This window comes from Rana temporaria, chromosome 2 (genome assembly GCF_905171775.1).
Source record: "Rana temporaria chromosome 2, aRanTem1.1, whole genome shotgun sequence".
Classification (NCBI taxonomy): domain Eukaryota; kingdom Metazoa; phylum Chordata; class Amphibia; order Anura; family Ranidae; genus Rana; species Rana temporaria.
The window spans coordinates 505,007,754-505,035,616 of NC_053490.1; the positions used below are offsets into that span (position 1 = coordinate 505,007,754).

At 46.0% G+C, this 27,863-nt stretch overlaps 2 protein-coding genes across 5 annotated transcripts in view; both read right to left on the reverse strand.

Moving 5' to 3' along the window:
* The window catches only part of LOC120927909 (trifunctional purine biosynthetic protein adenosine-3-like), an 83,015-nt gene extending 76,797 nt beyond the window's left edge, over positions 1-6,218 (reverse strand). Inside the window, exons 1-2 of one of the 3 annotated variants that reach the window (XM_040338907.1) lie at positions 5,915-6,217; positions 5,824-5,878 (exon numbers count right to left, since the gene is read on the reverse strand). The gene's annotated coding sequence lies outside the window, so the exon portion shown is untranslated. Of the gene's footprint in view, positions 1-5,823 lie in introns of all 3 variants that reach the window. The other 2 variants (XM_040338908.1, XM_040338906.1) reach the window with 2 other exon arrangements.
* Positions 6,219-13,113: 6,895 nt separating this feature from the next.
* Positions 13,114-27,863, reverse strand: part of CRYZL1 (crystallin zeta like 1) — a 44,677-nt gene continuing 29,927 nt past the window's right edge. For both annotated transcript variants that reach the window (XM_040338911.1, XM_040338910.1), the window contains exons 10-14: positions 24,559-24,657; positions 20,959-21,077; positions 19,166-19,271; positions 15,353-15,398; positions 13,114-13,825 (exon numbers count right to left, since the gene is read on the reverse strand). In XM_040338911.1, the coding sequence (XP_040194845.1) occupies positions 13,726-13,825; positions 15,353-15,398; positions 19,166-19,271; positions 20,959-21,077; positions 24,559-24,657 (470 nt within the window). In that variant the 3' untranslated portion in view covers positions 13,114-13,725. The remainder of the gene's footprint in view (positions 13,826-15,352; positions 15,399-19,165; positions 19,272-20,958; positions 21,078-24,558; positions 24,658-27,863) is intronic.

The window sequence follows — 27,863 nt, forward strand, 5'->3', positions numbered from 1 at the left end:
GGTTCTACAAAGTATTGACTCCGGGGGGTGCCATACAAAATGTACCCCCCCACACTTCACATATTATTAATAAAGAAAAACATTTATCATTTTCCTTCCACTTTACAATTATGTGCCACTTTGTGTTGGTCTATCACATAAAATGCATTTAAGTTTTTGGTTGCAACATGACAAAATGTGGACAAATTTTGCGTCATAATATTTTATTAAGGAAATTTGTAATTTCCGAAAGTAGGAATACAGAGTAGAGCTGCACGATTTAAAAAAACAACAAAAAAAAAAACAACACACGGTCCCCCCCCCCCCCCTCCCAAGTTCTATTACAAAATCATGGATAACTAGAAACAAAGTAACTTTTCATTTTTAGAGCAAAGGAATGAAGGAACTTCAGCCTGTAAATATGGAAAGTTTAACCACTTAAAGACTGAACCTTTGTTCAGACACTTGCTTCTTCTGTATTTGCGCAGCGGTCTTTCAAAACGCAAATTTGTACTAAAATGTTATATAGTGAATATAAACATTTTATCCAAGAGGCCGGAAGGCACCCATTTTTAGAAAATAAAAATTTGAAATTTTTCAAGGGGTATGAATACTTTTTTTTTCACCCCCAAGGCACTGTACGCATTGCCATGCAGCTTCTACAGTATCTCACAAAAGCGAGTACACCCCTCATTTTTTGTAAATGTATTATCTTTTCATGTGACAACACTGAAGAACTGACACTTTGCTACAATGTTGTGTAGTGAGTGTACAGCTTGTATAACAGTGTACATTTTCTGTCCCCTCAAAATAACTCACACAGCTAATAATGTTTAACCACTTGACCACCAGGCCTATTCTGGCACTTCTCTCCTTCATGTGAAAATCACAATTTTTTTGCTAGAAAATTAATCAGAACCCCCAAACATTATATATTTTTTTTTAGCAGACATCCTAGGGAATAAAATGGCAGTCATTGCAATACTTTTTGTCACACTGTATTTGCGCAGCGGTCTTACAAGCGCACTTTTTTTGGATAAAAATCACTTTTTTGAATTAAAAAATAAGACAATACATTTTGCCCAATTTTTTTATATATTGTGAAAGATAATGTTACGCCGAGTAAAATGATACCCAACATGTCACGCTTAAAAATTGCGCCCGCTCGTGGCATGGCGTCAAACTTTTACCCTTAAAAATCTCGATAGGCGACGTTTAAAAAATTCTACAGGTTGCATTTTTTGAGTTGCAGAGTAGGTCTAGGGCTAGAATTATTGCTCTCACTCTAACGATCGCGGCGATACCTCACTTGTGTGGTTTGAATACCGTTTTCATATGCGGGCGCTACTCGCGTATGCGTTTGCTTCTGCGCGCGAGCTCGTCGGGATGGGGCGCTTTAAAAAATTTTTTTTGGGTTTTCTTATTTATTTTTATTTAGTTTTATAATTTTTTACACTGAAATAAAAAATAAAAAAAATTGATCACTTTTATTCCTATTACAAGGAATGTAAACATCCCTTGTAATAGAAAAAAGCATGACAGGTCCTCTTAAATATGAGATCTGGGGTCAAAAAGACCTCAGATCTCATAATTAGACTTAAATGCAAAAAAAAAAAAAAAAGTCATTTTTTCAAATGACAAAAAAAAAAAAATGTTTCTTTAAGAGGCTGGGCGGGACTGACGTTTTGACGTCACTTCCGCCCAGCAGAGCTATGGGGACGGTCGAAGGAGATTTCTCCTTCAGTCCCGTCCCCGCTCAGCTGCCGGACACATCCGATCCCCTCCGCCGCTACCGACGGCTCCGGTAAGCGGCGGAGGGCGCGGGAGAGCGGCGGGAAGGGGGGGGGCCCTCAGCCGCCACCGATAACGGCGAATCCGCCGCGGAGACCGCCGTTATCGTGTACACCACCGCCCCCTGAAAAGATGAATATCTCGGTTGTGGCAGCAGCTGCTGCCGTTATCGAGATATTCAACTTTAAAAACAGGACGTCTTTTTGACATGGGGCGGTGGTCAAGTGGTTAAACCGCTGGCAACAAAAGTGAGTGCACCTCTAAGTGAAAATGTCAAATTGGGCCCCCAATTAGCCATTTTCCCTCCCCGGTTGATGTGTTGGTGTCATCGCTCTCACTCCCTCATACTAGTCACTGGAAGTTCAACATGGCACCTCATGGCAAAGAACTCTAAGGATCCGGAAAAAAAAAAAAGAATTGTTGCTCTACATAAAGATGGCCTAGGCTATAAGAAGATTGCCAATCCCCCCCGAGACTGAGCTGCAGCACGGTGGCCAAGACCATACAGCGGTTTAACAGGACAGGTTCCACTCAGAACAGGCCTCGCCATGGTCGACCAAAGAAGTTGAGTGCTCATGCTCAGCATCATATCCAGAGGTTGTCTTTGGGAAATGGACGTATGAGTGCTGCCAGCATTGCTGCAGAGGTTGAAGTTAGGGCCGATCCGCCCTATAGGCCCACTATGCAAGCCGCTTAGGGCCCCGCAAAGCTGCAAAGGGCCCCCCTGATGAGAAGTCATGTTTTTCCCCTCGCCCCGCTTCTCAACTCGCTGGCTGCATGGGAGAAGAGGTAAAAAGTCGGCACCCCCCCCCACTTCTCACTTTAACGTAAGATGTCATTTCCGACTGCAGAACACCCCCTCCCCCCACTTCTCAACTTTAATCGACGTGTCACTGTCGGCACGGCAGCGCCGCCCCCCCCGCAACATGTCATTTTCAGCAGCCCCCCCCCCCCCCACTTCTCAACTTTAATGTGATATGTCATTTTGCTTAGGGCCCCAGGGAGGTCAGGATCGGCACTGGTTGAAGGGGTGGGGGGGGGGGGGATCAGCCTGTCAGTGCTCAGACCCTACGCCACACACTGCATCAAATTGGTCTGCATGGCTGTCATCCCAAAGGAAGCCTTTTCTAAAAACGATGCACAAGAAAGCCCACGAACAGTTTCCTGAAGACAAGCAGACTAAGGACATAGGTTACTGGAACCATGTCCTGTGGTCCATTTGGTTCAGATGGTGTCAAGTGTGTGTGGCGGCAACCAAGTGAGGAGTACAAAGACAAGTGTGTCTTGCCTACAGTCAAGCATTGTGGTGGGACTGTCATGGTCGGGGGCTGCGTGAGTGCTGCCGGGACTGGGGAGCCACAGTTCATTGAGGGAACCATGAATGCCAACATGTACTGTGACATACTGAAGCAGAGCATGATCCCCTCCCTTCGACTGGGCCGCAGGGCAGTATTCCAACATGATAACGACCCAAACACACCTCCAAGACCACCACTGCCTTGCTAAAGAAGCTGAGGGTAAAGGTGATGGACTGGCCAAGCATGTCTCCAGACCTAAACCCTATTGAGCATCTGTGGGACATCCTCAAATGGAAGGTGGAGGAGCACAAGGAGCCCTGTGATGTCATCATGGAGGAGTGGATGAGGACTCCAGTGACAACCTGTGAAGCTCTGGTGACATCCATGCCCAAGAGGGTTAAGGCAGTGCTGGAAAATAATGGTGGCCACACAAAATATTGACACTTTGGGTCCAATTTGGACATTTTCACTTAGTGGGTGTACTCACTTTTGTTGCGTGTGGTTTAGACATCAATGGCTGTTCTTATCGGAGTGACTCATGACTTAGAAAAAGGTTCCCGCACTACTTAGGGGCGACTTCAGTTAAAGAAATCATATGCACGCCACAATGAAGTTGCGCTGTGCATATATAAAATCTATCTAAAGAGTTTGTTTTGTTTTTTTATTTAAAAAAGGTACAATAATTTAGTTTATTCAGCATGAAATGGAGCTTAGGTTATGTAGCATGAGGCTGTATATTCTTCAATAAATTTTTGGTAAACTCATTCACCTTATCCAAGCTCTGCAAGCTGAAATAACATGCACTGCATTCACGCAATGTCACAGTGACCATGGAGATAAAACAAAGTTCAGGAATATTTCTTTATCCCATCGTTTTGCAAATGTACACTACAAACTGTATGATTGAATCGGTTCTGATATCACTGCTTTACTAACATGACAGCTTATTAATCTAAATAGTAAACCTTCATTTTGTTTGCAATTAAAAGATACTAACTACCAGCAAGAAGGAGTCCTTCCATTTAAAGTGCACCTGTCATTTCAGACCCATCATGGCGGCGCCTGTTAGCGGGCATCCAGTCACCTGCTGCCGCCACATCCCTCACCTTGTTGTGTCACTGCCGCATCACCAGACATCCCATTAAAGTGAATGGGACCGTCGGTGAGTCAACAGCAGGTCAGAGATGACAGTTGCTCTTTAAAGCGGTCCTCCACCCTAAAGTGGAGTCCCGCTGATCGGAACCCTCCCCCCCTCCGGTGTCACTTTTGACACCTTTCAGGGGGGAGGGGGGTGCAGACACCTGTCTAAAGACAGGTATTTGCACCCACTTCCGGCCACACGATACGGGCGAAAGACGGGCATTCCGTCACATCCCGTCTGTCGCCCGTTGTGTGCTGGGAACACTCGGCTCCCAGCACACAGCGTGTGAGCCAATCGGCGGGCGCAGCGCGACTCGCGCATGCGCCGTAGGGAACCGGGCAGTGAAGCCGCAGCGCTTCACTTCCTGGTTCCCTCAGCGTGGATGGCGGGGGGAGCAGCAGAGAGACGAGCGATCGCTCGTCCTCTGCTGCGATCGGCGCTGGACTCCAGGACAGGTAAGTGTCCTATTATTAAAAGTCAGCAGCTGCAGTATTTGTAGCTGCTGACTTTTAATATTTTGTTCCCATGGCACATCCGCTTTAAATCAAACCTTTTTACTAGTGATTTAAATCAAATCCACCCTGCATGGTACTGCAGAATAATAATATCTTAGACAGGTCCTAAATATTCCTCTTTTGCAGAGACCCTGGATAGGGACAGAGTCACTATCAGCAGTATTATTAGAATGCAGTGTTCAAAGAAATATGGCTGCCCATGTCATGCTTATCCAATCACATCCTGTATTCTGAATAAGAGTATAACTAAAGCCTACCTAAAAAAAAAAAAAAAAAAAAAAAAATAAGATATAAAATATATAGGTGATGATGCGTGGAGAAGAGAAGGGGGGGTAGATCGCGACGGGTGATGACGCGTGGAGAAGGGGGTAGATCGCGACAGGGGATGACGCGTGGAGAAGGGGGGGGGGTACATCGCGACAGGGGATGACGCGTGGAGAAGAGAAGGGGTACATCGCGACAGGGGGATGACGCGTGGAGAAGGGGGGGTAGATCAATCGTGACAGGGGATGACGCGTGGAGAAGGGGGGGGGGTAGATCAATCGCGACAGGGGATGACGCGTGGAGAAGGGGGGGGTAGATCACGACAGGGGAGGACGCGTGGAGAAGGGGGGGGTAGACCACGACAGGGGAGGACGCGTGGAGAAGGGGGGGGGGTAGATCACGACAGGGGAGGACGCGTGGAGAAGGGGGGGGGGTAGATCGCGACAGGGGAGGACACGTGGAGAAGGGGGGGGTAGATCGCGACAGGGGATGACACGTGGAGAAGGGGGGGGGGGGATAGATCGCGACAGGGGATGACGCGTGGAGAAGGGGGGGGGTAGATCGCGACAGGGGATGACGCGTGGAGAAGGGGGGGAGGTAGATCGCGACAGGGGATGACGCGTGGAGAAGGGGGGAGGTAGATCGCAACAGGATATGATATATGATGCTTGGAGGGGGGGGGTTAGATCATGACAGGGGGGATGAGAGAAGTGTATATCGGGATGAGAGACGAGTAGGGATAACTATATAAAACACTCCTGTGCAGAATGGAAGCTCTGCAGCAGAACAGAACTAGCAGATCATCATATTATGAAGGAACGTTCTGCACACTTACCTTCTATCTCTGTGTGTCCTGATCAGACAGTCCCAGTCCTCTTCTATCTCTGTGTGTCCTGATCAGACAGTCCCAGTCCTCTTCTATCTGTACAACCCACGTGTATCCTGATCTGACTGCTGCTCTCATTTATCTGCCCAGAGCACAATGTACCACCTGACTTGAGCTGCACCGCCCCCTGCTGGCCGGATGTATGATTTCCTATAATCTATATCACGCTTTGATTATTACAAGTCGTGTGATTCCTGGAAGTGAAGGACTTCGAGTCCCAGCAGGGACGTATGAAGGGAATTGTAGTTTTACCAAAGCTGTTCTGTATGGCGCTTCTGCAGGCAGTCCCAGCGATGCTCAGATCTAACCTCAGCAATGCAAAGCATACTCCAGCAGCTGCATCCACTACAGCGGGCATACAGCCAGGAGGACCCACGTGCAGCGCAGTGCTGCTCCCACTGTGATACCGCAGCGCCATCTGCTGGCGAGAGCGTGCGTTCCAGGTGCCCCGTCATTTTCCGGGAATGGTGCGTTCCAGCTAGTTTACGCATGCGCCCAAGGAGTTCGCTAATTCACGAATAGTGTGGCGAATATATGGCGAATCCTCGGCCTCCTTTAGATGTGATATTAAAGCGGTAGTTCACCCTAAAAAACAAGTTTCTACCATGAAATCCAGCATACTAGCGTGAGCTACAGTATGTTTTTATTTTTTTGCGCCGTACTCACAGTTTAATCCCGTAGTTACGTTTCAGACTCCCCGCGGGGAATGGGCGTTCCTATGCAGAGGGGAACATGATTGACGGCCGGCTATGGCGCGTCACGCTTCCCGAAAATGGCCGGAGTAGGACTCGGCTCTTCACGGCGCTATACGGCGCCTGCACACAGACTAGGAGCTAACTGCGCAGGCGCCGTAAAGAGCCAAGTCCTATTTCGGCTATTTTCAGGAAGCGTGACGCGCCATAGCCGGCCGTCAATCATGTTCCCTCTGCATAGGAACGCCCATTCCCCGCGGGGAGTCTGAAACGTAACTACGGGATTAAACTGTGAGTACGGCGCCAAAAAATAAAATAAAGGCATACTGTAGCTCGCAGGGAAAATCAAAAAACTGCGCTACAACACAGTGATCTTAAGGCAGCAGCTAACGTGCGAAGTACACAAAAACATAAAAAACAAAAAAACATAAAAAACAATAAAAAAAAATAAAAAAAAACTGCGCAGTTTTTTGTTTTTTATACTGTAGCTCGCGCTAGTATGCTGGATGGCATGCTAGGAAAACATTTTTTTTTTTTAGGGTGAACCCCTGCTTTAATGATGTTTATGAACGCATATTGCTGGGGCTCCTTTAGGTCCCTTTCACATGGTTGTACCGTTCAGGTCCGCCTGTCAGTTTTGTTGGCGGACCTGAACGGCCGCGGCATGCAATCCTATGGAGCGTCGGATGTCAGCGGAGACATGTCCGCTGACATCCGATCCGCCAAAATCAGACATATGGCGATACTTCCCCATCCGTCCATATCGGGTGAGATCTGATGAAATCGGACATGCTGTCCGTTTTTATCAGATCTCTCTATAGGAGACAGCTGCACTGGACAAGCCCCTCCCCGATCCACTGAGCTCAGTGAGCAGAGAGGGACTTGTCATCCGCCGGCTCAGCGGAGAGATCTGCGGAGCTGGCCGATTCCATAGCGAAGGAGTCCGCTTCGTGTGAAAGTAGCCAAAGATGATGCGAAAAATAAATAAAAACTAAAACTAGTAAAGCTTAAATACATCCCCGGGGCTCCGTTGGCACCTTGCGATTTGAAATGCATTTTATTTTTGCACATGTTCCCAGAATGCACCAAAAACATGCACCTTGCCTTGCAGTGTCATTAATTGTAAATGGCACCCCAAATGCAAGAAGCAAACGTGCATTTTGCCGCATGCAAAAAAAACAAATGCAGCAAAAAGCATAGTAAAAAAATAAAAACCGCAAATTGGAACGTGGCAAAATGCTTTGGGCCTTACTTACATTTAGCAACTTTGAAACACTTTTTTTTGCATGTTTTTCACGCTGCACGGATAGGCTGTCTATTGATTTCAATGGGCTGTCCTATGCGCAACACAAGTGGCAAAGTAGCTCAAGGAGGCTCCATTCATGTCTGTGCATTCTGAGAAGGTGTGGAGCAACATCAAGTGTAGTATTTGTTCTTATCAGTGACCAGTAGGGGGTGCTACGCTGTAATTCCGACCTACTGGGAGCTAGAATGGCTGGTTGTATAGTATCCCTGCTGGTATGGTGGGGGCTCTGAAGGTTAGTACCAGCTGGAACACAAACCGGGGTGGCTACAGGCAGTTGGGGCACTGGAGTAATTTCTAATGGGCCCAGTTCCTCCTGATTAGGGATGAGCCGAACACCCCCCCACGGACCGATCGTTCATGCGAACTTTAGAACCCCATTAAAGTCTATGGGATTTGAACGTTCGAAATTAAAAGTGCTAATTTTAAAGGCTAATATGCAAGTTATTGTCCTAAAACGGGTTTGAGGACCTGGGTCTTGCCCCAGGGAACATGTATCAATGGAAAAAAAGATTTAAAAACTGATGTTTTTTCGGGAGCAGTGATTTTAATAATTCCTTTAAATATCGTACCTGCTGGGTGCCTATAGTATGCCTGTGAAGTGGCACGTGTTTAGAACTGTCCCTGCACAAAATGAGATTACTATAAGAAAAAAAGTAATTTAAAACTGCTTGCGGCTTTAATGTAATGTCTGGTCCCTGCAATATGGATGAAAATCATTGAGAAAAATAGCATGGGTTTCCCGCCCCTCCCCCCAGGTCATTACCAGCCCCTTTGGCCCTATATACTTTGAACAGCAGTATACAGGCGGTGCAAACAAGACAGGGACTGTAGGTTTCTTGTTAAGTAGAATCTGTTTGTAATTTTGAACTGCTTTTTTAAAGTGTAGCTCCAGCCAAAAAATCTATTTTTAAGCTTTTCTGAAAACATAGAGAAGGGTTATCACCCCTGTAACATTGATTTTGCTGTCTGTGTGCATCTGTTCAGAAGATTGCACCTCACTTTCTGTCCCAATGACAAATGATTTTTAGAATTTTTTTTTTTTTTTTTTTGTGAAACAAGGATTGGTGATAAAGCATCAGTGGACAGGAGACACCTCTTACAGAAGATCATTTCCCATCCTAGGGGTAGATTTCCTCTCACTTCCTGTTGTCTCCTTCCGTTTGCAAGTAGGAGTCGTTTGTAAGTTGGATGTTTAAAAGTAGGGGCCTGCCGTATATCCCTAGGCGTTGGTGTTGCCACAACACTGTAAGCCCTCACAGTTAGTCTTGGTGGGCGCAGGAATGGGCCCTGATGTGAAATATTAGATCAAGAATTGTAATTACATGCCATTGTTGAACAGGGGCAGAAAAATTGGGCCTTAGGCACTGGTTCCACACCACAGCAACCCCTCACAGATACTCAAGTTGGAGCGCACTAATGAGCCCTGCTGCAAAGTGTTGCATAAAAAATTGTAATTACACGCCTTAGGCACTGGTGTTGGTGCCACAACACTGCAACCCCTCACAGATACTCTAGTTGGAGCGAATACTAATACTTATGAGAACACCAGAAAATGTATTCACGTGGCTTTAGGTGCACACTGTGCAGAGGACACAGTACACCAAGTGAAAATACTTGCTGATCAGCCACTGCCTGTGGTATTAATATGACAACAACAGCAATTGTATTCATGTAGCTTTAGGTGCACACTGTGCAGAGGACGCAGTACACCAAGTGAAAATACTGCAGCTAGCACAATCACCTGCCTGCCTGTCAGTATATTAGGTAGAGCAGATCTAGCTAAACTCAATACAGTGTATAAATATATATACACAATACCTAGGATGCATATATATCCTCTACACACAGTAACTAACTGACACACTCTCTCTCTGTCTTTACCACCGGAACACACTACACAAGGCCGACTTCCAGGCGGCCTTTATAGTGTGGGGCGTGTACTGAACCCCCTGAGCCATAATTGGCCCAAGCCACCCTGGCTTGGGCCAATTATGGCTCTCCATTTTTTGCGCGCTGCGTTTGGCCAAAGCATGCGGGTCATAGTGCATGGTTGGCCAATCATCAGCCAGCAATGCACTGCGATGCCGCAGTGAATTATGGGCCGTGACACGCCACTCGAATTTGTCACGAACGGCCCATAACGTTCGTAATTCGACGAACAATCGAACATACGATATTCGAGTCGAACGCAAAGCTCATCCCTACTCCTGATTTTAATAGGTCTACCTTCTCTGGCCATGGACTGAAATGGCAGAGAGTCCACAGTGTCTGTGCCCCCTGGGAGTGGTCGCTCTAAGAGGAGTGTGCTTAGTAACACTTGGGTGTGAGACCCCACCAGTGGCGGCTGGTGCTCAAAAATTTTGGGGGCACAAACAAACTAAAAAACACTGAAAAAAAACCCATCAATTGCAGCCACTTGTGCCCATTAAATGCTGCCACTCTTGCCCATCAAATGCCACCACTCGTACCCATCAACTGCCGCCCGCTGTCTGCGGGTGGGCAGGGGTCAGGCAGAGGGTGATGGCGGCGATCTGTGGGACGGCTCCTGTGTCCTCCATGCTTCCCCTCCTCTCTTCTTCGGTCTGCTAGGCGTCCAATCAGGGCGCCTGTGCCTTTAGCCAATCAGATGACAGGTATTAGACCTACGCTACCTGATTGGCGGTTCAGTGTTAGAAAAGCAAATATTTACTACCTTTTCTAGCACACCTGGGTGGACTGCAAGCACAATGCTCTACGCTCCAAGTCCACCTTTTGTGAAGCCTATTCAGGTGCTTCAAAAATACACCCCCGCCGCTGGAATTCAGGCGCCCGGCTCCTGAAAAGGAACCAGATGCCTGAATAGGGAGTGGCAGCGGCGGCCATGAATAGATTCATACTTTGCATGAATCTATCCATTAGTCATAGAGGGGGTGGCGCCTGACTACAGCCCCTGAAGATTTGACTGCTCAATGACCAGGCCATTTTTTGGGGTCAGAGCATTTTGGCAGATTACGGTTTGTGTTTTTTTTTTTTACTGTCCTTTTTTCTGTATTTGTTGTGCATTTTTGCATGTGCAAAATTTGCATTTGCTTCCCACACTTGGGGTGCTACGTTGCAAAGCAATGTGTCCTGTATAGCAGTAAAACCAAGATACTGCAGTCCCATCAATGCTCAGATCTAACCTCAGCAATACAAAGCACACATTGATAGCTCTACCTACTACAGCCAGAGGGACCTACATGTGGTGCATTGTGTGCTGCTCCCCATGATACTGCAGCTTCCCCTGCTGCCGACACAGGTGTCTGAATTACAGCGCCATCTGCAGGAGGGTAAATAGTGTCTGAGATACAGCATCATCTACTGGCCAGGGCAGCGTTCAACAAATCATTTACTCAGTAGGTCTCATTCAACTCCACAATGGCTGTGAGCACTGACCGGTGTGTTCTGGCAGGGGAGGGGGGCTGTATTAAGATTGTATAGTTAGTACAGCGACCTCCTCCTCTGATTTATTTGGTTTTATGTCTTTGATATCAATGTGCTCTTGACGTCTCGGAGGAAGAGTATGAACTTTGAAACACGATGGACAGTCGGACTTATATACAATACATTGACATTGCATATAGCCCTCTTGTTTGTTCGCAGTAGGATTTATTAATTATGTAAATGTGTATACAGTACAGACAATATGTGTGTCGTGAATCGTGATGTTACTATTATGAAGTACATGAGATGGAGGATTTTCATCCAATAAAGTTTAATACATTTTTACTATTATTGTGCCCTATAAAATCCCTTCCACACAATATACCAGTGGTCTCCAAACTGTGGCCCGGGGGCCAGATGTGGCTCTTTGCTTGCTTTTTTTCAGCCCATGGGGCAATATTTTGATCCACTGATACCAGCAATGGGACATAATTCCCCCCACTAACACCAATGAAAGGGCACAATTCCTCCCAATGACACCAAAGATGGGGCCCAATGACATCAATGATGAGGCACAATTCCTCCCAATGATGAGGCATTGTTTTTTTCTCACAGACAACTGGACCTTTTCTACTCCCATTGGCCACAGTCCAGCCGCCCCTATAGTCTGAAGGACAGTAAACTGGCCCTTTCTTTAGAAATTTTCTAGACCCCTGCAATACACACTTGAATAATTAGAATTTTTGGGATGGGCATTGATGTGGTTTCAAATTTTACCTCTCAATTTTTTTCCTCGATATGGGGGGGGGGGGCTAGTGAGGTGAACGGGGGGGGGGGTAGTGTTATTTGGGAGGACAGGGAGGGGGCAATGGGGTGGACAAGGGAGGTGAGTAGGGTGGACAGGGGGTGAAGTTGGGTGGACAAGAAGGTGGTTGGGTGGACAGGGGGGTACTGGAGGGGAAAGGTGGATGGGGGCAGTGGGGTGCATAAGGGAATAGTTGAGTGGACGGGGGGCATTGGGGTGGACAGGGCGGTAGATGGGTATTTGGCTGTATGGAGGGCAGTGGAGTGGAAAAAGAGGTAGTTGGGTGGACAGAGGGGCACTATAGTTGACAGGGGGTATTTGTGTAGATGGGAATAGTTGGGTGGACTAGGGCACTATAGTGGACAGGGGGGGGGGGAGTTGGGTGTACAGGGTAGCAGTGGGTTGAACAAGAAGTTATTTGGGTGGACAGGGAGGCACTGTGGTAGCACGGGCTATTTGGGTGGATAGGGGGGGGCAGTAGGGTGGACTACATGCACTGTAGTGGACAGGAAGGAAGTGGGATGGACGGAGTGTAGTGGATAGGGGTTTAGTTGAGTGGACAGGGAGGCAGTGGGGTGGACATGGAAGCATTGTGGTGGACACGGGGGTATTTAGCTGGACTAGGTGTACGGTAGGGGGGGGGGGAGTATAGTGGATAGGGGGGGCAATTGGGTGGTCAGGGAGGCAGTGGGGTGGTTGGAAGAAATGAGGACGTGGGAGAGAGCACCATTAAAAATAGGGTACTTGTTTGGGGGGGGGGGGAGGCAAATTACAGGAAATGTATTTATTGAGGAAAAGTTGGTTAAGTTAAAGTGTAAGTAAACCCTCCTATCGTTTTCAGCCAAGTAAGCTGCCATCTTTGCCTCTGTTTACAACTGCCATGATGCTACACATGTGATCAGTTATAACACCAGCCATTGGATGGTTTGACAGTTTGGTTGAGAGCACAACCAATGGGAGTGTTACATTTCCAGAAAAAAACGTTTTATGGATGGGTCTACTTCCACTTTAAATACCAGAGAAAAATATACATCTCTTTGTAAGATTGCAAATTCTATATACTGTAGAAGCCCAGTCCTGACTGGTGATTGGTCCATACACATTAGCTATTTACATATGCTGCACATCTATAAGAAAGGTCACGCCCTCCCACCAAAGCATTAAACTGCTGACCCATTACAGCTGCCTACTTCTATATTCATTTCCTGAAATTCCTTGGATATGCCAACATTGACCCCATACTGTTTCTTTACTGCATAGTGCTCAACTCTGATCTTCCCAAGGTCAGTGTCCTTTTTTACCCCCACAAAGAAATGCAGTTATAATGAGTCCATCCATCTATGGAACATCCACATATAAGAGTCGCTGGAATTAACAGTCCTGAGTATTTTAAGATGAAGGCTCAGACAGTGGTATTCCGGTCTTCCAAGACTTTGAGGGCCAACACAACATTACTTGATAAACACCAGACAATAGTAGATTGTATCTCAGATTGTGTAGGCTTCATATGCAAACGCCAACATCCTGTTTTCCATTTCCTAGGTTGCGCAATCTGTGAAGTCTTCTACAAAGATTGGAAAGGCGATTCAGGAGACATAAAGCCGATCTGTGCCAGGAGTCATGCGTTGTATGATCTTTACTGCCTCTTATAACTGGACAACCTGCCGCTTCTTCACTTCATCCTTCTGCACCATCTCCATTACCACTTTAGCTTCATACAAGGGTATCAGTTCATCCAACTGAGGCCTGGAGGAGGAACACATGGACAAAAGGTTCGTTACAAGAATGGCAACCTTCCTTCCTCTCAGTGACTTGCAGCACATAAGGCCCCTTTACACGGGCGGACCGTTTTTTCGGCGGACCTGAACAGGCACTCCATGTAAGTTTATGGAGCGTCGGATGTCAGCGGTGACCATGTCTGCTGTCATCCGATCCGCTAAAATCAGACGTATGGCGATACGTCGATATCCGTCCTATCGGATCGAGTGAGATCTGATGAAGACGGACATGCTGTGCGTTTTTCGTCCGATCTCTCCATAGCTCAGTGAGCAGAGAGGGACCTGTCATCCGCCAGCTCAGCGGAGATCAATGGAGAAATCTCCTGCTGAGCTGGTGGACCGCTGCAATGGATCCGCTTTTCGTGGAAGGGGCCTTAGATACATAACTTGCAGAACGTGCACAGCCCCTGCAAGGGGAAGGCGGATCATGTTTTAGGTATGCGATTCAGCGTAGGGAGGCGGTTTTGCCACTGTACTAGTATGTTAGGTGGTAGGCTAACTAGGGGTGCAACGGATCGTCACTGATCCGTGTTCGGATCGGCACACCACGCGATCCGCGGAGCGTGCCGAGGCCTAGCTCCGGAGCGGCGGCCATCTTGCTTCACCCCAGTGGAGACAGCGTGACACTCCTCAGCGCGCCGACTACAGACCCGGGAACTGCAGACATGTGGAGACAGCATCTCTGAGATCTGCACCTGCCGGTAGGAGACACCATCACCCGGGGAGCATGGTTGTTTGTGGGGAGCGGAGGAGGGGGACACCCAGTGACACCGGAGGAGGGGGACACTGGGTGTCCCCCCCCCCCCTCTTCTGGTGTCACTGGGTTTCCCCCCCCCTCTTCTGGTGTCACTGGGTGTCCCCCCCTCTTCTGGTGTCACTGGGTGTCCCCCCCCCTCTTCTGGTGTCACTGGGTGTCCCCCCCCTCTTCTGGTGTCACTGAAGTGAGGGGGACCCCCAGTGACACCAGAAGAGGGGGGACCCCCAGTGACACCAGAGTGGGGGGGACCCCAAGTGACACCAGCAGAGTGGGGGGGACCCCAAGTGACACCAGCAGAGTGGAGGGGGAACCCCAGCAGAGAGGAGGGGGAACCCCAGTGACACCGGAGGGGAGGGGGGGACCCCCAGTGACACCGGAGGGGAGGGGGGACAACGGTGATACTAGAGTAATTATAGTGATTAGGTTTATGTTTGCTAATGTGACAGAACACCTCTGATTTTCAAACATGTAAGGTTTGCTGCGGCTTTTAAAATTTAACATGTAAACAGTCTGTCAGATTTGCATATACTGTATTTAAGCATATAAGCTGCATTTTGTGTTGAAAATAACTGAATCTAAAACTCCGTTGGGTGTAACAAGATTAGTCTTTTTTTTTTTTTTTTTTTTGCCGATCCGAAAAATGATCCGATCCGTGACTCCTGATCCGAGGATCGATCCGATCCGTGAGTTTTTTGATCCGTTGCACCCCTAAGGCTAACGGTTAATTAAATACCTTACCTGAACACTCCACATGACAGTTTGTCCACCACATCTTTCAGGATATGTGAGAAAAAAAAGTTAAGGGTGTATTCAATATATAGTTGAACTCCAGGCAAACAGCTCAATACACACAAGATATACAAATATGGAATTTTTTACCCGCCAAAGGATTTATATTTCTTTTGTTGTCATCAATTTCTTTTGTATGGGTTGCTGTACCTATGAAAATCACTAGCTTTTTCAAAAATCACAGCCGCAGGGAAACCGCATAGTGCCATAGAGTTTCCAGCAGGGGAAAATGCACTGCAGTTTCCAGTGCATGGAATTAATGGCACCCCTGTGCGTGTGTGAATCTGAAAGAAGTTTTGGGTCTCTGCTCAGGTTTTCAGAGCCCTGTTCATTGGATCTGGTTGTGGATGCAGACTGGATCAGACTCTGTCCTGACTCCATACATGATTTAGGAGCATAGGAAATATCTCAGACACTGCATACAAATCCATAGGTCATAAGGATAATAGCGGCCTAAGCAAGCGCAAACCAAGCCACGCCCCCAACACATTTTGCCACGCCAGGGCTTAATCATGGAGCTCACTTATGCCTCTGCTAACACCAGCGCATTTTGCGATTGGTGCAGGAGAGCATGCGATTGCACACATTCCCGCACCCACAGAAGTGCAACTCTAGCCTCACAGTAGATTAATGCACAGATCTGGAAGAAATACACAAAGCACACCAAGATTCAAAGAAGAATACACACAACGAATGTATTTAGACAATATTTGCTTATCCCAGAGTATAGCCTTAAAGTGATTGTAAATGTAAAAAATTTGGGGGAAAAAAGAACAAAAACACATTTATACTTACCTGCTCTGTGTAAGGGAATTGCACGCAGTAGCCCTGAACCTCCTCTTTTTGGGTCCCCCCCCCCCTCGCTCCTGGCACCTTCTATGCGGTGAGCAGTCCCCTGCTCCCTCGTCACTGGCTTTAATTGACAGCAGCAGACGCAAATGGCTCCCGCTGCCTCAGCAAAGCCTGTGAGAGCAGGAATTGAGGAGAAAGAGCTGCAGATATGCACAGTGCTGGATCGAATGAGGGATTAGGTAAGTATAAGGGGAGGGTGAGGGTGGATACAGATGCCTGAACATTTTTTACCTTAAGGCACGGTTCACATATGAGCCGCATGCAGCTCACAGTAGGGGTCTGGTGCATGCTGGTTCACAGTTTCAGGTCCATTTGAGCCTGAATTTGGACCCGAAACGGACCAAAAGATGTACAGCGTTTTTGTGCAAAGCGCACTGGCGCCTCCATAGAGAGCTGTTCAAAATCTCCTGCTATTGGATCCCACCTCCAATTCACAATGGTGTGAACTCAGCATTATACAGTCAGTGCCTTGAAAAGTATTCATATCCCTTGACATTTTGTCATGTTACAACCAAAAACGTAAATGTATTTTATTGGTCCATAATTGTGAAGTGGAAGGAAAATAATAAATGTTTTTCAAATTTTTTACAAATAAATATGTGAAAAGTGTGGTGTACATTTGTATTCAGCCCCCGAGTCAATACTTTGTAGAACCTCCTTTCATTGCAATTGCAGCTACAAGTCTTTTTGGGGATGTCTCTACCAGCTTTGCACATCTAGAGAGGGACATTTTCCCCCATTCTTCTTGTATATCTCAAGCTCTGTCAGATTGGATTTTCAAGTCTTGCCACAGATTTTCAATTGGATTTAGGTCTGGACTTTGACTGGGCCATTCTATCACATGAATATGCTTTGATTTAAACCATTCTATTGTATCTCTGGCTGTATGTTTAGGGTCATTGTCCTGCCAGAAGGTGAACCTCTGCCCCGGTCTCAAGTCTTTTGCAGACTATAACAGGTTTTCTTCTAAGATTGTCCTGTATTTGGCTTCATCCATCTTCCCATCAACTCTGACCAGCTTCCCTGTCCCTGCTGAAGAAAAACATCCCCACAACATGATGCTGCCACCACCATGTTTCACGGTGGGAATGGTTTGTTCAGGGTGATGTGCAGTGTTAGTTTTCTGCCACACATAGTGTTTTTGCTTTTAGGCCAAAAAGTTCAATTTTGGTCTCATCTGACCAGAGCACCTTCTTCCACATGTTTGCGGTGTCCCCCACATGGCTTCTCACAAACTGCAAACCGGACTTCTTATGGCTTTCTTCAACAATGACCTTCTTCTTGCCACTCTTCCATAAAGGCCAGATTTGTGGAGAGCGCAACTAATAGTTGTCCTGTGGATAGATTCTCCCACCTGAGCTGTGGATCTCTGCAGCTCCTCCAGAGTTACCATGGACCTCTTGGCTGCTTCTCTGATTAATACTCTCCTTGCCCGGCCTGTCAGTTTAGGTGGACGGCCATGTCTTGGTAGGTTTGCAGTTGTGCCATACTCTTTCCATTTTCGGATGGATTGAGATGGTCAAAGCTTGGGATATTTTTTTATGACATAACCCTGCATTAAACTTCTCCACAACTTTATCCCTGACCTGTCTGCTATGTTTTTTGGCCTTCGTGATGCAGTTTGTTCACCAAGATTCTCAAACAAACCTCTGAGGGCTTCACAGAACAGCTGTATGTATACTGGGGATTAAAATTACACACAGGTGGACTTCATTTACTAATTAGGTAACTTCTGAAGGCAATTGGTTCCACTAGATTTTAGTTAGGGGAATCAGAGTAAAAGGGGGCTGAATACAAATGCACGCCACACTTTTCAGATATTTATTTGTAAAAAAAAATTGAAAACCATTTATCATTTTCAAGGGGCATGAATACTTTTTTTAAGGCACTGTACAAGGAATGCATTAAGACAGGGGTGTCACTCAAATTTCATTGCAGACCGCATCAGCATTATGGTTGTCCTCAAAGGGCCTGCTGTATCTGTAAATCTAGATGTCCAGATTAACCCACCCCCTCTTACATCAGAAGTCAGGAGCCCCCCACCATCAGAAGTCAAGAGTCCCTTACATCACAGTACACTCTCCCCTTACCTTGTGCTGCTGCTGGGAAGAAGCTGGCGATTTTGGCCCCCCAAAAAATCAGCGATTTAAAAAAAAACTAGATTCACGATTCTAATCAAGTTTTTTTCCTGATGGACACCGCGCCGATCCTAAGTTTTTAGGCGAGGCCGTGGCTTCGGCCTAGTCCGCCGCAATCCTGGGAAAGGGCCGCGGACTAGGCCAAAGCGGCGGCCTCACCTAAAAACTTAGGACCGGCGCTCCGCGTACTAGGCCAAAGACGCAGCTTCGGCCTAGTCTGCGGAGCGCCAGTCCTATGGAAAAAAAAAACTAAAAAAAAATAGATTTGATCAAAATCTGAATCGATTTGCCCTCACAACTCGATTCAAGATTCAAATCGATTTTTTCCCTGGCCCTAGCTGGGGGCAGAGCTAGGAATCAGAAAGAGTCTGGAGGAGGACTGGAGTCAGCTGCATGCTAAAACCAGGGGAGATGGAGACAAGGGGGTGCTGCAGCTGCACAGAAAGGTGCAGGATCTGTAGGAGGAGTTCCTCTGTACTTCTCTCTGCTGCTGACTGGGGAGATAAGATTTCCACAGCTGTATAGGAGGGGGGGGGGGGTATCTCAACTGCAGGAGACGTGCAATAGCCACACAAAATAGTCTGGAGGGCCAGATTTGGCCCGTGGGCCTTGTGTTTGACACATATGCATTAGAGTAAAAAATGTTTAGCCTTTAGAACCACTTTAATAAACCATCTAAAAAAGTCAAGCTTTTAAAAACTGGAGGAAGCAGGCCAGCAAATAGTGGTTACTATGAGTGCAAAGCAATCCTAGCCAGAACAGAAAAGGATATGCAGATATTTTCCTTGCTGTGCATTGGACAGGTTCCAGATTTCATCATTGAGAAAGGAAAGTGACGCCCCCTTCAGGAACAGGTTGTGGCTGTCAGGTGGGTCCAGCTACAATACAAAGATCATTAAAAAACTAAAAAGACTTTTTGCCATAAATGAACACATATACACAATAATGAAATAAATGAAACACACATACTGTATATGTAGAGATTGGAAAAAATAGTTACTGTAAAGGGAGAAGAAAATAGTACTATGTAGCCAAAATAAATAAACCTTTGTCCAGAAAAACTCTTTTTCAATGCCCAGGCTACATGACACTGGCACTCAGCAGCCCTCAACAGAACCAAATGTCTAGCTGAAAAAGGGATGCTTTGAGTCCTTTCCATTATTCCGTGAAGGTGGCCATACACTGTGCCCAATATGTTCAGTTGTGTTTGATTAATTTTTATCAAAGGAGCATGCTGGAAAAGGTTTTGGCCGAGCATCAGCTACATCGAATTAGATGCAGCTGATGTTTGGGTATTTTGAGAGGCTTTGGGGCCAGCTGTCAAAATATAATAGCTGCACTTGAATATTCATATATCTGCACTGTATAGCAAGGATGGAGGAATTTATTTTTCCAGCCCGCAGTCGAAATGAAAAAAACAAAAAACTATTAGTCTATGGCCAGCTTAAAACTAAGGCCCGGATTCAGAAAGGACTTACAACGGCGTAAGTCCAAATGTGCGCCGTCGTATCTTTAAGCGTATTCTGGAAACCAGATACGCCTGAATTTGGCCAAGATACGACCGACGCAAGTCTCCTACGCCGTTGTATCTTGGGTACATATTTACGCTGGCCGCAAGGGGCGCTTCCGTAGATTTACGCGTCGAATATGCATATGACCTAGATACGCCGATTCACGAACGTACTTGCGCCCGTCGGATTTAGCTACGCCGTTTACATAAGGCTTACGTCTGGCGTAAAGTTACCCCTGCTATATGAGGCGCAGGTAATGCAAAGTATGGACGTCGGAACAAGCCTAGATTTTTACGTTGTTTACGTAAGTTGTATGTGAATGGGGCTGTGCGTAGGTTACGTCACGTCACAGGCATTGAGCCGGCGTATCTTAGGGAGTAAATTCGACGTGATACTGAGCATGCGCCGTTCATTCGGCCATGCATTTACATGGGGTCACGCTTCATTATAATACTACACACCCACTGCCTTGCTTATTTGAATTAGGCGGGCTTACGCCAGCCCATTTACGCTACGCCGACGTAACTTTGGGAGCAAGTGCTTTGTGAATACTGTACTTGCCTCTCAATGTTACGTCGGCGTAGCGCATAAGAGATGCGCTACGCCCGCTCAAAGATACGACAATGTATCTGAATTTTTGCTAAAAACAATGGAGGACTGAAACTAGAAGGCAATAAACTGTCTCCTAATGCGCCGATTATATCATCGATGCATGCGCTCTGAAGGAACGGCCGTCCGTATCGTTTCTTTAGAGCCATGTGCCGTGACCAGCGGCTCCCGCCTGCATTTCCGGGAGTGACATCACGTGTCTCCGGCCAGTCACAGAGCCGGAGTGCGCGGACCCGGAAAGAAAGACGGGTGAAGATGTATGCGGCCTTCAGCAAGGATGACGAGTGTTTTGTTTGCAGGCAAGTGTCACATAATGTGCTAGTAGCATCTGCATACTAGCACATTATGCCTTTACTTTGCAGGCAAGAAGAAATAAAACCCGGGCCCAATACAACCAGAAAATTATAGTTACAAGGCCATAGTATTAGGTCTAGTATCTGGGTACCTGAAGGTTGTGTTCTCTTGTCACCCAGTGTCCTCCGACAGACAAGAGTGTGATGATGTCATGTTTGTGAGGCTGAAGTTTTGGTTTTGTAACGTGGTCTTCTGTATTATAAAGGATCACTGGGAACAAGAAAGGAACAGATCATCATTCACTTGTGTATGATACTATGGTAACATCTGGCAATAAATTTGGTATGTATTTTTTTATTAATGTTTTTGGTGCCCCGTGTGAGGAACGAACAATTCAGTATGTATTTACCCAGCATTAAGAAATAAAAATGTTTTGGCAAATTTTATTTGAAGATGAAAAATAATATTATATATTGTGTTTTATTATTACAGACGAACACTCATTTTGGTGCCTAGAATGTTAGACATGTTCCTGGGTATATTTGACCCGCTGATTCCAAAAATGGCACCAATTTTTACGTTCGTGCCAGTTTTCGAGATACAGCATGAATGCCATATATTGCTCTTCACTAAAATTAGGATATTTTAATGTAGTGTTTTATTTAATCTCCTTGTAGCGTTAAAAACACATAAAAAAAGCCATAACCGCTACAGTGCTTGATCTGTAAAAATATTATACAAGTGTCAATACACACCCCCCTCTGATAAGATCATAACTACAATACAGTTAATAACTTGCACTTTAGAATCCAGTTTTTCCGATGTAGAATTATCCCTTGTTCACACCAGTGCTGCTTTCAAAATGCGCTACTTCAGTGCGATTTCAAAGCTGCAGATCAGTGCAATTTGGACCTCCAATGTCATTCCAACTTCATTTAACAGAAGTCGATGCAAGTCGCAATGAGATCGCAAAACAGTAGTGCAGCAATCTTCTTCTAAGAACGGTTCCATTGCCAGCAATAGGGTGCGACTTGTCATGCGATTTGACAGTTCGATATTGCATGACAAATGGTATTGGTGTGAAATTATATCAAATTTGACCATATCTAAGAACAGTGGCGGCTGGTACTCAAAATTTTTTTGGGGGGGGGGGGGGGGCGGGACGCAAACAAACTGAAAATAGTTCAAAATAAACCCATCAAACGCTGCCACTGTGCCCAAATGCCGCCAGTGTGACCCCCGGCTGTCTGCCCGGCACTTACCCTGTCTTGGTGGGGCAGCGGGTGACGGCGATAAGCTAGGTCCTTCATGTGTCTCCTGCCATCCTCATCTCCTCCTAATAGGCGTCCAATAGTCGTTTCAGCCAATCAGGTGACAGGTAACAGACCTGAGCACCTGATTGGCAGAGAGGCGGTTCAGTGTTAGAAAAGCGAATATTCATTCGCTTTTCTAAAACTGCTGGGAGAACTGCGAGCGACAAGCATGGTGCTCGCCATTTACCTTTTTGACGCCTATTAGAGCCTATGGCTCTAATCAGGTGCATCAAAAATACCCCCAGCCGCTGTATTTCAGGCGCCCGAAGAGGGACCAGGTGCCTGAATAGGGGGTGGCAGCGGCGGCCATGGATAGATTCATGCATTGCATGAATCTATCTATTGGTGATAGAGGGTGTGGCTGGAGAGAGGGGGCGGTGACCGTGTGCCCTAATGGACGCACAGCCACTGTCTAAGAAGCTAGAGCTGATGCAGTCTAGACAATTACATTTTTTAAATCAGTGTCCCAAATAACTCCAGGAACACGTCTATAAATATATATTTTTTTTTGGGTTGTGAATTAATACATTTTGCAAATTTTAATAATACAATTTTTACAAGTACACATTTACTACAGGATATATCCACGACACTTAGTTTGTAAATCATGCTGGCCTTTGTTATAGGAAAGACCAACACTGATTGTTCGCTTGTTGGAGGTCAGTTCAAACTGACTAAGCGTCATTCACTAGTGTGTGTATGTAATCTGATCTCTCCTAGTCAGCTCACTTTTTCAACAGAGCTGTTTTTTTGAGCTTGAAGTTTCACACCTACAGTAGGGCAAGTAGTTCTCCCACTTAAAAAGATGAAAGAGGCCTGTAATTGTCATCATAGGTATACCTCATCTATGAGAGACAAAATGTGGAAACAAATCCAGACAATCACATGTCTGATTTGGAAAGAATTTATTTGCAAATTATGGTGAAAAATAAGTATTTGGTCTCCTCTACAAACAAGCAAGATGTCTGTCTCTCACAGACCTGTATCTTCTTCTTTAAGAGGCTCCTTTGTCCTTCACTCATTGCCTGTATTAATGGCTCCTGTTTGAACTTGTTATCAGTATAAAAGACACCTCTCCACAACCTCAAACAGTCACACTCCAAACTCCACTATGGTGAAGACCAAAGAGCTGCCGAAGGACACCAGAAACAAAATTGTAGACCTGCACCAGGCTGGGAAGACTGAATCTGCAATAGGCAAGAAATCAACCGTGGGAGCAATAATTTGAAAATGGAAGAAATACAAGACCACTGATAATCTCCCTCGATCTGGGGCTACAAGCAAGATCTCACCCCGTGGGGTCAAAATTATCTCAAGAACGGTGAGCAAAAATCCCAGAACCACACGGGGGGACCTAGTGAATGACCTGCAGAGAGCTAGGACCAACCTAACAAAGGCTACCATCAGTAACACACTATGCCGCCATCAGATCCTGCAGTGCCAGACGTGTCCCCCTGCTTAAGCCAGTACATGTCCGGGCCCGTCTGAGGTTTGCTAGAGAGCATTTGGATGATCCAGAAGAGGATTGGGAGAATGTCAGATGAAACCAAAGTAGAACTGTTTGGTAGAAACACAACTCGTTGTGTTTGGAGGAGAGAGAATGCAGAGTTGCAACCAAAGAACACCATACCTACTGTGAAGCATGGGGGTGGCAACATCATGCTTTGGGGCTGTTTCTCTGCAAAGGGAACAGGACAACTGATCCGTGTAATGAAAGAATGAATGGGGCCATGTATCGTGAGATTTTGAGTGCAAACCTCCTCCCTTCAGCAAGGGCATTGAGGATGAAACGTGGCTGGGTTTTTCAGCACGACAATGATCCCAAACACACTGCCCGGGCAATGAAGGAGTGACTTTCGTAAGAAGCATTTCAAAATCCTGGGGTGGCCTAGCCAGTCTCCAAATCTCAACCCCATAGAAAACCTTTGGAGGGAGTTGAAAGTCCATGTTGCCCAGCGACAGCCCCAAAACATAACTGCTCTAGAGGAGATCTGCATGGAGGAATGGGCCAACATACCAGCAACAGTGTGTGACAACCTTGTGAAGACTTACAGAAAACGTTTGACCTCTGTCATTGCCAACAAAGGATATATAACAAAGTATTGAGATGAACTTTTAAAAACTTTTAAAATTGACCAAATACTTATTTTCCACCATAATTTGCAAATAAATTCTTTCCAAATCAGACAATGTGATTGTCTGGATTTGTTTCCACATTTTGTCTCTCATAGTTATAGTTGTATACCTATGATGACAATTACAGGCCTCTCTCATCTTTTTAAGTGGGAGAATTTACACAATTGGTGGCTGACAAAATACTTTTTTGCCCCACTGTATATACCACCTATAAGTGGGAAATGAGTCACATGCAATTCAAAATAAAGATAAAAACGCCCCAAAAATAAATAAATACAATTACTTTATTGTCCAAAACCAACCTCCAGCATCGAGAACAATGTCAACTCCCAGGCCTCCTGTCTCTTCTAAACATTTCTCTGCCAGGTCAACATTACCTTTAGACAAATCTATAACACGAGCTGGGGGGGAAAAACAAAGAAAGAATGAAGTTATATCAAATTCTACATTTCCAAAAAATATAATTATAATATTATTACAATAACTTGTATCCGTTTGTAGCTTTGCTTTTGTGGACATACAAGGTTTGCAGGCAATGTAGGGAGATTATCAGGCTTTGTAGGTGGGATGAACATGCACTCCCGATATTGGGAATTGTCTGATATTGTAGGACAGGCACCAATCATTCATTCTCCTGTAGAGGAAAGATTTAAACAGACTGCATAATTTAAGGGTCAGAAGCCTACTTAAAGAGCAAACCAATGAAGACATGGGCTCAGGAGACAGGGAAGCACCAATATATTATTGTAAAAGAGGAGTTGCAGAGCTGTCATGGGAAGGCCAAACCTGTAAGCACAAGGTCTTGTTTGATTTGCTATTAAATGGCACAAGGCTAGAAAAAAATATCTATAAAAAGCAACAGCAAGAACAAAAGGATGTTAGTTATCTTAATCACTTAAGCCCCGGACCATATTGCTGGTCAAAGACCAGGCCACTTTTTGCGATTCGGCACTGCGTCGCTTTAACTGACAATTGCGTGGTCGTGCGACGTGCCTCCCAAACAAAATTGACTTCCTTTTTTTCCCCCACACACAGAGCTTTCTTTTGGTGGTATTTGATCACCTCTGCGGTTTTTAGTTTTTGCGCTATAAACAAAAATAGAGCGACAATTTTGAAAAAAAATTATATTTTTTACTTTTTGCTATAATAAATATCCCCCAAAAATATATAAAAAAACTATTTTTTTCCTCAGTTTAGGCCGAAACGTATTCTACATATTTTTTGTAAAAAAAAAAAAAAAAACGCAATAAGCGTTTGATTGGTTTGCGCAAACGTTATAGCGTTTACAAAATAGGGGATAGTTTTATGGCATTTTTAGTAATATTTTTATTTTTTACCAGTAATGGCGTCGATCACCGATTTTTAACGGTACTGCGACATTATGGCGGACACTTCGGACACTTTTGACACATTTTTGGGACCATTGCCATTTTTATAGTGATCAGTGCTATAAAAATGCATTGATTACTATAAAAATGCCACTGGCAGGGAAGGGGTTAACACTAGGGGGCGAGGAAGGGGTTAAGTATGTTCCCTGGGTGTGTTCTAACTGAAGGAGGGGGTGGACTGACTTGGGGAAATGACTGATCGCTGTTCATACATTGTATGAACAGGCATTTCTCCCCCTGTTTACACACACAGCTCCCGGTTCTCGTTCTGTAACAAGCGATCGAGGGTGCCCGGCGGTGATCACGCCCGCCGGGCATGCACGTCGGCTTCAGGGACGGCTGGTCGGCAAGCAGTTAAGGTAGCTATACACAGCTAGATTCAGGTCTTTTAGGGGCCACAAAGCTGACATATAAAATGAGAGTCAGCTGGGAGGTGGGTTTTGGGATGGTTGGACTGGGCCTTCATTTTAAACTGACCTGGTAGATGTATGACCAACATTAAACACCAGATTTTGTCCTACACCCATAATACTTTTAATGAACATGCATCTGTTACATCATGAAATCATTTGGGGATGACAATGGTTTATGCTACGCCTACGAGTGCTCTACGGGTTGGCTAAAACTTTACTAAGGCCATCACCAAGACCTTGTGCTGATGGCACCTAGAATTTAGACCCAAGTGCATCACATTACATTAGCAAGATATATTGCTCAAACGAACCCCAATTTGACCACACCAACCATTAAAAAGTGTAACGAAAGCCCAAAAATTTCTACTGGCGTATAGCCAGCTTGAAAAGAGGAAAAACACTTGGGACTTTAAATAGACAGGGACCTGGTAAGGTTAATTATATTGAGTATAGCCAGCTTAAATGGTGAGGAGGTGTTTGGCTTTAAGGCAACTTCCATTTTATCAACAAATGACAGACAGGGTGAGTCAGTATCAAGGCAGAGGTCCCTGCAGGTGACAAGCATATTAAAGCCAGGTACACACCATTCGTCTTTTTTTTTTATTCAACCCAGCGGGTTGAATGAAAAAAAAAAAACTGAAAGCTCCATTTGGGGCAGCTGTACCAACAATCCGACATTAGTACAGCGATCTCCCCCACTGAGCTATTGTGTTCTGACAGGGGGATGGCCCTTCTCGCCAGAACACTTCGGTCAGCGCTCTCAGCTGATGGCTGAGAGCGCTGATTGGGAGACGACTGGCCGCTGGTTTTCCCAGCATGCATGTCCGACTTTCGGACCAGCTGCCATACACACAGGTCGAATGTCGGACAGTTTTTTATTAAACCGGCCGATGTCACCCGACATTTGGCCCGGGTGTACTAGGCTTTAGAGAGGCAGGCAAAAGCTCAGGACAGGTAGCTGAAAAGTGTACTCAGGGCAGGAAGCATAGGCAGGCACAAAGTCAGGGCAGGAAGCAGACACAGGCAGGCAGAAAGTCAGGGCAGGAAGCAGACACAGGCAGGCATAAAGTCAGGGCAGGAAGCAGACACAGGCAGGCAGAAAGTCAGGGCAGGAAGCAGACACAGGCAGGCAGAAAGTCAGGGCAGGAAGCAGACACAGGCAGGCACAAAGTCAGGGCAGGAAGCAGACACAGGCAGGCACAAAGTCAGGGCAGGAAGCAGACACAGGCAGGCACAAAGTCAGGGCAGGAAGCAGACACAGGCAGGCAGAAAGTCAGGGCAGGAAGCAGACACAGGCAGGCACAAAGTCAGGGCAGGAAGCAGACATAGGCAGGCAGAAAGTCAGGGCAGGAAGCAGACACAGGCAGGCGGAAAGTCAGGGCAGGAAGCAGACACAGGCAGGCACAAAGTCAGGGCAGGAAGCAGACACAGGCAGGCAGAAAGTCAGGGCATGAAGCAGACACAGGCAGGCACAAAGTCAGGGCAGGAAGCAGACACATGCAGGCAGGAAGCAGGCAGAAAGAAAGACAGGTTAGGCAACAGAAAAAGCAGAAAACAGAATGCAGGTTGTGTTATAATTTTCTGAAAACTGTAGTCAGAAGACAAAATGATTTTAAACCATGGAGTAGCAGATCAGGAGCAGATATCGAAGACAAACCAAGTCATAACCTAGGCACCACATCAGAGAAATAACAGAAATAGCTTCTAGAGTCAGGGTTTAGATGCCAACTATGCTCACCCTTTTTCCTCCCCCTTTTCCATTCATAGAAACTGTACTATAGCTTCCGTTAAGCAGTCTATGAATGG